At 33.1% G+C, this 11,597-nt stretch overlaps 1 protein-coding gene and 1 long non-coding RNA gene across 3 annotated transcripts in view; one reads left to right on the plus strand and one right to left on the minus strand.

The window, feature by feature from the left end:
• Nucleotides 1-1,917: 1,917 nt before the first annotated feature.
• LOC129238322 (uncharacterized) overlaps nucleotides 1,918-11,597 on the minus strand; it is a 197,985-nt gene continuing 188,305 nt past the window's right edge. The window contains 5 exon segments of the mRNA XM_054873358.1: nucleotides 1,918-2,626; nucleotides 2,726-3,340; nucleotides 3,403-3,615; nucleotides 5,379-5,685; nucleotides 5,825-6,048. Of these exon segments, the coding sequence (XP_054729333.1) occupies nucleotides 2,403-2,626; nucleotides 2,726-3,340; nucleotides 3,403-3,615; nucleotides 5,379-5,685; nucleotides 5,825-6,048 (1,583 nt within the window). The 3' untranslated portion in view covers nucleotides 1,918-2,402.
• On the plus strand, nucleotides 8,823-9,957 carry LOC129238323 (uncharacterized). Of its 2 annotated transcripts, XR_008581789.1 has the most exons (6): nucleotides 8,823-9,062; nucleotides 9,123-9,211; nucleotides 9,266-9,333; nucleotides 9,390-9,538; nucleotides 9,614-9,710; nucleotides 9,767-9,957. It is a non-coding gene; the product is annotated as an uncharacterized LOC129238323 (long non-coding RNA). The 2 variants fall into 2 exon arrangements; XR_008581788.1 differs by having other exon boundaries at nucleotides 9,390-9,710.

Below are 11,597 nucleotides of genomic sequence, written 5' to 3' on the forward strand. Positions count from 1 at the left end.
AATATTTTTTTCTTAATTTTCAACCACGTTTTTTGGCCTTGAAAATAATTGCGAAATAAATTTATACATTTTTTGCAAAATTCTTTACATAGTTAATTTTTTTAAGCAATATACCGTTAATTAAAAAAAAAATATTTCCATTAGTCTTTGTTTTTCAGTAAGCGTTTTAGGTTCATTTTTGTTCTCATTTCAGCAGTTCATTTCACTTCAAACAAGCGTGTTTTCTTAGCGTTAACCAAACACAGGTTTTTTCAATATCATTCTTGGTGGCGCTAAGGCCGCAAATTTGCAAATATTTTCCTACACATACATATATACTTATATTTCATGGTTTCTTGGGGGTGAATGTGACAGTTGAAGGCATGTTAGTTTCAATTTCGATACACACACACATACTTATATGTTGAGTATTAAAGCATACTTCCAGGTGGTTAAACAAATACTGTTCGGTAATTAGTCACGTATAGCGTACGTATGTACATGCCACACATTTAGGTGGGTAGAAATATGAGCGTGATTAGCTTGTTGGGTGCGACATGTGGTAAAAGAGCAGGTTTGTTGCTTGAGAAGGCGATCGAGGGCGTTAGTGAGCAGGTCAAATGGTAGTTCAAATAGTAATCAATGGAATAAGTGTAATGATTACGAAAGTATGGTGGCATGGTAAGCATTTTGAGGGTGGAACTGTGTTAACAAATGTTAAGTGAACCGAAATTGGCACTAAATATCTGTAGTGTGACACATTGCGAGAAAAAATATTACTGCAATTTGGAAATTCAATAGGGAGTGAAATGGAATATCGAACGACATGGAACTAGAACGGAAAGTGAATGATAAAAAGTAAGCTAACAAACCACGGCCACTTTGATAAATATTTGAAAATTATAACACGGAACGAAATGGCATAGGCACTAAATATCTGTAAAAATGTGAAAGAAACATGCTGAACAAGGTAAACATTGTTAGAGTGGGACTGTGTTAATAAATGTTAAGTGAGACGAAATGAAAATGAAACGCAACAAAGTGAAATTTAAGTGGAACATAAAAAGCAAGCTACAATACCAGCATTTGATATATGTTTAAAAATTATTACATGGAACGAAATGGCATTGGTACTAAACATCTTTAAAAATGTAATGCATTGCTAATTAAGCGATCAATTGCGAGTAATAATACACGAGTAAATATCTCTCTACCCGACCACGGTTGCCTTCACGCATATTTAAAAATTATAGCATGGAACGAAATGGAATTGACACTAAATATCTGTAAAAGTGTGGTGCATTCCTAATTGCGCAATTAGTTGCGAGGAAAAATATAAACATCTCTGTTAGTGCAGTAAACATGGAAAAATTCTGTATGGAATGAAATGGCAAGGGATATTAAAAAGTTAGCTACCAGTGTTTCGAAGAACATGTAAAATGATTTCATGGGACGAATTAGCGTTTTAATATAGGCAAAATATATTGCCAGACGAAGCGGAACTGGAACGCATCCAGGTGGAATTTCAGGGCCACTTAAAGTATATTGAAAGTAAAAGATTTTTGAGAGCCGCACTGTGTACATGCGGCGAATTGTACTGAGAAAAGTGCTAAGTAATGGGAGCAGTGCAGTGAATCGAGGAATGAAACAAAATGCAAGTCTAGTGGAATATTGGAAATGATATAAGTAGAAAAAAGTGACGGTAAGTGCCAATATATGCATAAATCTATAAGCTGTGCGATTAGTACAAATAATCAATGAAATGCAGCTTGAAACAAAATGGACAATGAACAAATTTAGTAGCAATGTGCGCTAAAAACTAAAAAAATAACTGTAATGGGATGAAACCTTATAAGAAGGCAGAAATTGTGATGTACTTTTAAAATTCACAGCATATGATGATATAGGCCAAAGTAGAATTTAATAGCATTTTCAACTCAACTCGAGAACAGCAATGAATTCCGTAGAGGGCCCTTCAGCAGGGCCAAATAAAAACGAAACACATGGAAGGCGGCTATATAAGCTTTGAAAGGCACAGCAGGCGCATTGTTTTCAAACTATTTTTTTTAGTGTGAACAGAACCCAAATTAAGGCAGTGGAACGCTTTGGAAATCATAAATTTTTATTTGTCTATATTTCAAAATTGTGCGTGTTTCAATATCACGTCAGAGTTTGCCAAGAAGTACGTAATGGTTACATAAATAAAAAGATATGCCTTTATTGATTCGCTCAAATGAACTAAAAATAAATGAAACATTCGAGGAAATTTCTAAAATATTTTTGTTTTATGTTCGAATTTAGCACAGCTAATTTTAAAGGAATCTGCGATTTTATTTTTATATATTTGCATCTGCCCACTAAACCGCAAGTCACATCTCCACTATCAACATTCCACACTCTTCCTAAACGCTTGTATCTATGGCTTAGTGTCTATGGCCGCTTGTGCTGCCACCACCGTCGCTACTGCCCGAAGCGCCATCAGCGGCCCAACGTTTGCGTCGCACTTTCTGCATTTGTGCGGCGACACGACTTGTGCTCGGCGCCACCTCAAAGCTGGCGTACATTTCCACTTCGTTATCCAGGGCGTCGGAAGATTCCGTGGAGGCACCACGCACAGATATCGCTATGGCACGTGCACCCTGTTCCACTTCCATTCCCACCTCGACGTCGCCATCCTCTTTGTCACAGTCATCACTTTTCCGTCTTCTGGCACCGCCAGAACCACCATCATGATCGAAATCGAAACTAACATTCTTACTATCTCATCCACCCCGATGCACTTGTACCGTCGCCTCTGCTGATTCTTGGCTGCGCAACTGCTGTCGGTACTCGTCCAGCTCCTGCATTCGGTACGTGCCCAGGTTCACTTGCATCATGAGCGTCTCCATAATACGTTCATTCTTTAGTGCCTTCGAAGGCAATACCACCGTCAGCAGCTCACTGGGCGATATGCGACATAGATTCAAATCACGTGTTAATCGTTCCATAATACATTCAAATTCAAATTGTGTATCCTTATTTGGATGATTCTTTGATTTCGAGACCTTGTGTTTTGCCCACATAAGCATCGCCTCGAATTTGCGTATCTCGGGCATTTGCAATTCGCGATTCATAATCATCTGCACTATCGACTCGGAGAGGGTAAGGTAATCGGGACTTTTGAAGAGCACATGCACTTTGTTCTCGATAAAGGAGAGTATCATGTTAACTAGCTCGGAAGCGGACGTGTAGCGCCAGTAGTAGTTCTCCAGCGAAATCAGCATCGGGCAGACAACCTCGATACGCAGAAACTGTTTGCAATGATGGAAGCAAGCCTGCAACAGCTCGGGTAGATCGTAGTGCTCCGCAGCACACAGCAGACCTGCAAGAAAAATTTTGAGAAATAAGTAATTTAGGCACAGTAGTTCCATCTCAATAACTCACCTGGTATGGACACGCACGTTAGCGGACAAGTGCCGGTATGTAGATAATCCAACAGCACGCGGAAGGTGTCAGGATCGAATTCGATAATATTGAATTCGGTCTGCGCCATTTTTGCGCGATCCACTTTTTGAGCGTCAGCGCATACGGAAAGTCGCGGCACAGCCAACTGATTGTTGGCAGACTTATCCTTGTCCTTGTCTTTGCTGTCTCGATCTGCAGGATGTAAAAGGAAAGACGCGAAAAAACAAACAAAAAAGCGCACGGAACGAAAGACGAAATAAAATTGAAAAAGTGAAGCAATAGCAATGGATTAACAGCAAAAAGAAGTACAAATTAATGAACAAATATGGCGAGAATGTGGATCGCGTGAGGAATGGAGTGGTTGTTAGATATGAGAAATTATTGAGAGGGAGATAAAAGAAATGAAATGCAAATATATGCGTTGAGATGAGTTTTTGTTAGTTTTTGTACGAGTTTTTATTTGTTATTTTAGAAAGGTAAAGATCAAAAATTGACGCACAAATTACAACATGAAAAGTGAGGTGAATATGTAAAAACGACGAAAAAGATGGTGGGAGTAAATATTGACAGCAAATAAAGTGAAATGAGCGTCACAAAGAGGTGAGTGCAAAAAAGTGGTGTGGTGTATAAGCAGGATGATTTATGAAATTAGCGCAGATTTTGGTAAGGCAATTAATGATAGTTAGCTCGAAATTTGGATTTTGTTTTAAGCAGTTCATGAGTTTTAAAGTTTTGTGTTTGTAGTTCAGTTAAGGTGCATTTGTTATAATATTTTGATTCACATTTGGATAAATAAATGATAATTGCACTCGACGAAGTGTGGGGAGTTTTATGATTTGAGCAATACAAGTTGTGCGTTATTTTGTATAAATGAAATTTAAATTTGTATGCATTGCATAGTTATTTTTTCTCAGGGTGGAGTGTGGTGAGTATTTTTGTTTGAAAATAAGAAAGAAACTCAAGGGTGGGTTTGTAAAGGTTGTGCATATTGAGTGAATATTCCATAAATAGTAATGTTTGGAAAAGTGTGGTGAATATGTATTTGTAAATTTCACCACGAATGTTTATTTTGAAGTCAAGTTTGTATCATACGCCAGTTTTCATGTAAAAAAAAATTTAGCAAATTGTGGTGAATTTAGTGGTGAATTTATTTCGGCAGAAAATCAAGCCGCGTGATTCGAGGACATTTTATTTTTATTTTTTTGGTTATTCAATTTGATTGTTTATATATCAAGTTGTCGTGGTGGTGAATACGAGCATATAAAATTAACCAATTATGAGTTCAGAAAAGAAAGTTGCTCAGCATAGTTATTGTGATTTTGCATACAAACATCAAATATTGTAATGAAAATTGGTTTCCAAGGTGTGGTGAAATATAAAATATATACAAATAGTATTCAAACATATATTTTAGCAAATTCGAAATTAAGCATATATTTCATAAATATAATTTTGATAAAATCGCATTCGTGGTGATGAAAGAATCGGATAATATATATATATATTATATATATATATATATATTATATATATATATATATATTTGCGGTGAATAAAGCAATCCAATGGAAAAAGTTAAGAGCATTCATGTAAAAGAAAAACAAATATTTTTTAAATAAAATAAAACAACAAAATTTGTTAAGAAATAGCATCACATCGCATCATATTGGACACAGTGTGACGCATTAGTGGTGAGTTTAGATATCGATTAAACAAGCATTAGATCATATATTTTTATATATAAAAAGTTCACAAAACATGAGTTCCATGGTATTGGAGGCACCATCACAAATAACCAACGAACGTTCAAGGTGTATATTTTACACGGCAGACAGGGAAGACACGTTACATATGTATTTTGGTTCAACACACGTACAGAGCGAAAGAGCAAGGAATAAAAAGAAAGAAAAAACACACATCGATATATTTGTTTTGATGTGGATTGAAACTCTTACTGGAACAATCCGTTGAAGAAATCCATTTCTTTTTATCCTCCGGATTCAGTTGATTCGTATTCTTATTCCGTATCGAACGACCCCAGCCGGCGGTTATGGTGCCCAAACGGCTGAAGGCGCGCTTCACCATTGGCGATGATGGCACACTCTTCGGCCGTATCGAATCGGAGTCGGGCACTGTGAGATAGTTGTTGCTTTTCGGCTTTTGGTTCTGTGGTGAAACCAATGATGGTGCTGGACGTGCAAAAATTTCGGCGACAGGAATTTGCGGTGAACCGAAGCCAGTCTGTATGCCATAGAGCATTTCCTGCAATCGAAAATGAAGCGGGGCAAACTTATTTGAGAGTACACAGACTAAAGACTAGCAAGAGAAACGGAGTGCTACAGGAGATTCTAGTGAACACTTTAAATTTTCTCTTTAGCTTCCAGCAAATGTCTTTACTCACCTGAAAGACGCGACTGCGCACACCCAATATCGCGCGCACGCCTATGAAACGCGCTTTCTGCTTCGATTGCCCCACTAGGAAGACCACATCGAAGAGATGCGCATTTTGCAGGCACGACGGTTCTTCGTTTAGGAATACACGCGTGAAATCTTTCGCCAACTGATCGTAGTCCTCGAATTGATCGCGCACCGAGTCGAGCAGCGGCGATGAGGGGCGCATGTGACCTGTGTAGGGGAAGAGCAATAAAATGAGAAGAAAATTAGTAGGTAATTTATCACAACAGGCTGCTATCGATGGAAATGAGAGGGAGGATAAAATGGAGGAGGTTTCTAAAGGAATGAGGCAACGCAATTAGTGAGTTTTTTGAAAAAGGATTAAAAATCTGGTTTTTATTTTGGGCGGAAAAGTAGTTGAAATTTTTGTGTGGAAAAATCAACAAAACTTTCAGCATGGAGTTTCAGCAAGCTTACATACAAAAGTTTCAATTTAATATACGAAAGCTGAGGGCGGAGAATGGAAACATTTAAGCAGGGATTATAGGGATTTAAAAAACGAATATTTTAAATTTAAATAAAATACATTTCTCGTCACGCCAAGCTGATTGTTATGGCACCCATTAAAAAGTTGGTTGATATAGAAAACTCCAAGCAACGCATGCAGGCTGTTGAAAAAGTGTGAAGTAACCTCAAATGTGATACGAATTTACTGGCTATAAGTAAATAAATGTGTTTTAAGACTATAAAATGCGTGTCACGTATTCTGAAAATTGAAATACGAAAAGTTTTACGAATCTCGGAAAAATTTTTCGCAATAATTTTAAAGTGCCAATAATTGAGGTTCAAACATAATTATTCAAAAATGTTTAAAATTTTAGTATTCCAAAGACGTATTAAAAAAAAAATTCTCAATGTTCTTAAAATATCAATAAATTTAATAGGGTTTTGAGCATTTTTGAAACTTTTACCAAAGTTATTTAAATCTCAATATATTAAAATTTGAAACAAACTTATAAAAATATAAAATATTTGTGTATTCAAATTATTTTCGAAATTATCTCAATCTCTCTTAAAACGTCAAAACTTAAAAAATTTTGCAATGTTTGAAAAATTTTGGGATTTAAATCTTTAAAAGAAGTGTTTTGAAAATTCTCGAAAATAATTCGTAAAAATGCGGAATATAAATCTTTGTAATTAAAAATTTTGAAAATTTACGAAACTTCTTCCAAAAGTTTAGAATTCATACAAATTTTTAAGTTAATTAATTGTCAATATACAAAAATTTTAAAAATTGTAGAAGTTACAAAATGTTCGAAATTATTCCAAACTCTCTTAAAACATCAAAATTTAGAAATTTTAAAATCTTTGATAAATTTCGAAATTTAAATCTTCATAATTAGAGTTTTGAAACTTTTTCCTATGTTTTAGAATTCACAAAATCTTTGAAACTATTCGAAGCTGTCTTAAAGTTTCAATATTTAAGAAGTTTTAAAATGTTTGGAAAATGTTGTGAGTTTTTGAAAAATCTTTGTAATTAAGTTTAATTTTCGAAACTTATTTCAAAGTTATTCGAATGTGAATATATTACAGTTTTAAAAACTTATGAATCCGTAAAATTTTGAAATTATTTCAAGCTCTCTTAAAATGTCAAACTTAATTAAAAGACCATATAAAAGTTTTAAAGATTTTAGAAGTCATAAAATGTTCGAAATTATTCTAAGCTTTCTCATAACCTCAAAATTTAAAAATTTTTAAAAGGAATCGGAATTTAAATTTTTGTAATAAAGGGGTTTGAAAATTTTCGAAACTTTTTATAAAATTTGTTAATTCATAAATTTTTTGAAATTATTTCAAAATTTCTTAAATTTAGACGTTTTAACAGAAAAGAATCGGAATTTAAATCTTCGTTATAAAGAATTTTGAAAATTTTCGAATTTTTTTCCTAAATCTTTGGATTCATAAAATTTTTTAAATTATTTTAAACTCTCTTAAAACGTCTGAATTTAAGAAATTTTAAAATTTTTGAGAAGAATCGGAATTTAAATCTTTGTAATTAAGAGTTTTGAAAATTTTCGAAATTTTTTCCAAAATCTTTGACTTCATTAAATTTTTAAAATTATTTTAAACTCTCTTAAAACGTCTAATTTTGAGAAATTTTAAAATTTTTGAAAAGAATCGGAATTTAAATCTTTGCAATTATGAGTATTGAAGATTTTTGAAACTTTCTCCAAAATATTAGAATTAATAAAATTTTTGAAACTATTCCAAACTCTCTTAAAACGTCTAAATTTAAGAAATTTTAAAACTTTTGCAATTTTTTCCATTTAAACCTTTGTAATTATGAATTTCGAGAATTTTCGAAATTTTTTCCTAAATCTTTGGATTCATAAAATTTTTTAAATTATTTTAAACTCTCTTAAAACGTCTGAATTTAAGAAATTTTAAAATTTTTGAAAAGAATCGGAATTTAAATCTTTGTAATTAAGAGCTTTGAAAATTTTCGAAATTTTTTCCAAAATCTTTGACTTCATTAAATTTTTAAAATTATTTTAAACTCTCTTAAAACGTCTAATTTTGAGAAATTTTAAAATTTTTGAAAAGAATCGGAATTTAAATCTTTGCAATTATGAGTATTGAAGATTTTTGAAACTTTCTCCAAAATATTAGAATTAATAAAATTTTTGAAACTATTCCAAACTCTCTTAAAACGTCTAAATTTAAGAAATTTTAAAACTTTTGCAATTTTTTCCATTTAAACCTTTGTAATTATGAATTTCGAGAATTTTCGAAATTTTTTCCAAAGTTATTCAAATGTCAACATATACAAATTTGAAAAATTTTAGAATTCAAAAAATCTTTTTTTAGAATTTTAAATTTTTTTCTGAAACTGTGAAAATTTTAATATTTAATATTTGTATTCAAATGCTAACACATGAAGCAATAATTAAAGGTGATGTAAGTAGCCAGTTTTCACCCTGTGTTAGCCATCTTGAAGCTACTTAATAAATCCGTGTTGTCCTCTTGGAAAAGCTACTTTTTATTTCAGAGCAAATTCTAAAGAAAAAGTACTCAAAAGCGTAGAAGTTAAAATTTTTGCTGAAAAAGTTAGCAGGCAATACTGTTTTGCCTATTCCATTTTGCTTAGACTTTCGCATCTTTCAATTCTATTGAAAGTTCTGTGAAAATTACATTACAATTGTGCTTTTCATTGCGATAAATAGCTACCATATAGCCACATTTAGGTAAGTCTTTTTAATAAAAGCTAATTATTTTGTAAATTAATGGCATTTTTCACTATTTAGGTCGATTATGTCTTACATATCGTGGTAGTCGATTATTTGGAGTCGCCTTTCTGCTGCCGAAAACTACCGGTTGGTGAATTTTCATAAACGTAAGTCCAGATCAGACATTTGTATAAATTCTTATTAAACTTTTTCATTAATAGGTTTTTAGAACAGAGTTTTTGCAAATATAATAGTGACCACCTTACATACAATACATAAACTACAGTTAGTAAGTTCTATTAGAATATTTGCTAATAAATTGGTTTTAAAAGTTTTTATTTGTAGGACTTCACAGACGAGCAAGTGCAGCGGAAGATGTGTGTTGAAGAGCTGGTTTTTAGAAACGAAGGCATGTATGCGCGTATTTCTACCGCGTATTTCTACCATTTCATAGATGGCATTGATCGTGCTGTGTATGATGGTGCAAATACCTAGTAAGTGTTTGACATGTGACGGTCATTATGTGCCTAGTTCTGCTACCACTGAAATCAATTTGGCTTCCGAACTAGCTCTTCACGCTACCCGGTCTAGAACAATATGCTGTACGTAAATGCATGCGCAACACCTACACGAGCAAGTCCTCGCGCTTTACGTCTACATTTACATGTAAGTTGTAGTGCTATATTTATGAATTAACAATTTTTAAGATTTTTGGTTTACAGGTTTTTGATTTCTGCCCGAATCATCGCAATTACTAAAAGTGGATTATGTTATCAATATAGAAATTTTTCGATGTATTAGTTTTAGACTATATGAATATATTTTCCTAACTATACTAATAAAATATTAAGGTAGACAAATTTTAAACAATAAACTAATAAATTTATAATTTTTTCTATTTTAACTCTTCTAACTCCAATGTTTTTCTTACGTGGAGGAATGATCGACTGAACTTCTGCTTTCGCAATGTCTTTGATAGCTTACACGAAGATGCTCTTGAATATATTGCCGGTTACATAATACGCAAATTAAAGTTGACCGATTGTTCATGCAATGAGCCTACATTTACTTGGGTTGACACTTTATCTAAGGGCGGATTAGTTAAACCAAGCACCGAGTTCTTAGATAAAATTAAAATGTTGGAATCAGCGTTTAACCAATTCAACGGCAGGGAGCTTTACGGTGGGATATCATTTTTAAAAAAACATCATTTTTGTAAAAACAGTTATGAAACGTACATTTACGTTCGTACGGTACTGAAATGAGGAAATTTGCAACACGTCGTAATGCAAAGGTTACTAAACATGGCTTTATATGCATAAGAGTGAAATAATTTTCCAAAATATTTTTGTTTACTAGCTGCATTTCCATTTTAATGTAATGAAAATACTCCTTTAGAGACTCCATTTTTTTACTTTTGTCTCGTTTCCCATCTAACTAATATTTGTTTTACAACTGCGAACTAACTTAAAACACATATATAAGTAACATCACATATTTCTGCGTGTAATCCGAAGGTGTTATGCGTTGGGGCTCGATATGTATCAGCCCATGGAAACAGCAGAGTTCATTGATACGGTGAATGATTGGTTCGATATTTTCAATACAAAGTTTTCGAATTTTCAAACTGCTGCTGCAAAAAAGCCCTATGGGATGGACTTGAGCCAGCAGGATGAAATAATAAGTAAAAATACATATACAGTAGGTTCTGTTTTTATGCGGCTTTTTTTTATGCGGTTTTGAAATAGTGCGGTTTTTTTTTTAATTAAAAAATGCATGTCGACCTATCGGGAATTGTACATATAAACAAGATTCTAAACCAGCTAAGCAAAAACTCAACACAGATTACATCAGAAATGCTAACCCTACAAGTATGGAACCGCCTGCATAACCATCTAGATCAGACGTGTACATTTCCTCAAGTGACGGAAGTGATTTTACGCCAAATCCTAAACGAACGCGCAACATGTGGGTATTGTCTGATTCTATTTCTGACGTAAATTTATTTTTCGATTCTGACGTTTCTTAAATAAAGATATAATTTTCAAAAATACAATATTTTGTTTATGCGATTTTATTTAATTATTTCAGATTCATGCGGTCTATGGAACGTATCTATAGTTATAATATGGGACTAGTGCCCTTTTTTATGCGATTTTATTACATTATTTCAGATTTATGCGGTTCTTAGCACTTTTGAAACGTATCGATAGTTTTACTATAGAACTGGTAGCTTTTTTTATCCTGTTTCTTGCGGAACGTATCTACCGCATAAAAACAGAATCTACTGCAGAGGTATATGACACAAATCCATGGGAATAGTTAAGTTAAAAATATAAATAATTAAGTACCACTTATAAAATAACATAAAATTATTCTATGGCTTACAAGGACCTTTTTCAATTTGTTACTACATTTTCAGAAAGGGGATAAACTTATGCCCTTTTTTCCCTTGCTTCTAAATTGCATCAATGGATTAAGTAGCATCCGAAATCAGATGTCAAACTTTACTTAACCTTGTATAATTGAATCATGATGCTAACATATACAAGT

This window comes from Anastrepha obliqua, chromosome 2 (genome assembly GCF_027943255.1).
Source record: "Anastrepha obliqua isolate idAnaObli1 chromosome 2, idAnaObli1_1.0, whole genome shotgun sequence".
NCBI lineage: Eukaryota > Metazoa > Arthropoda > Insecta > Diptera > Tephritidae > Anastrepha > Anastrepha obliqua.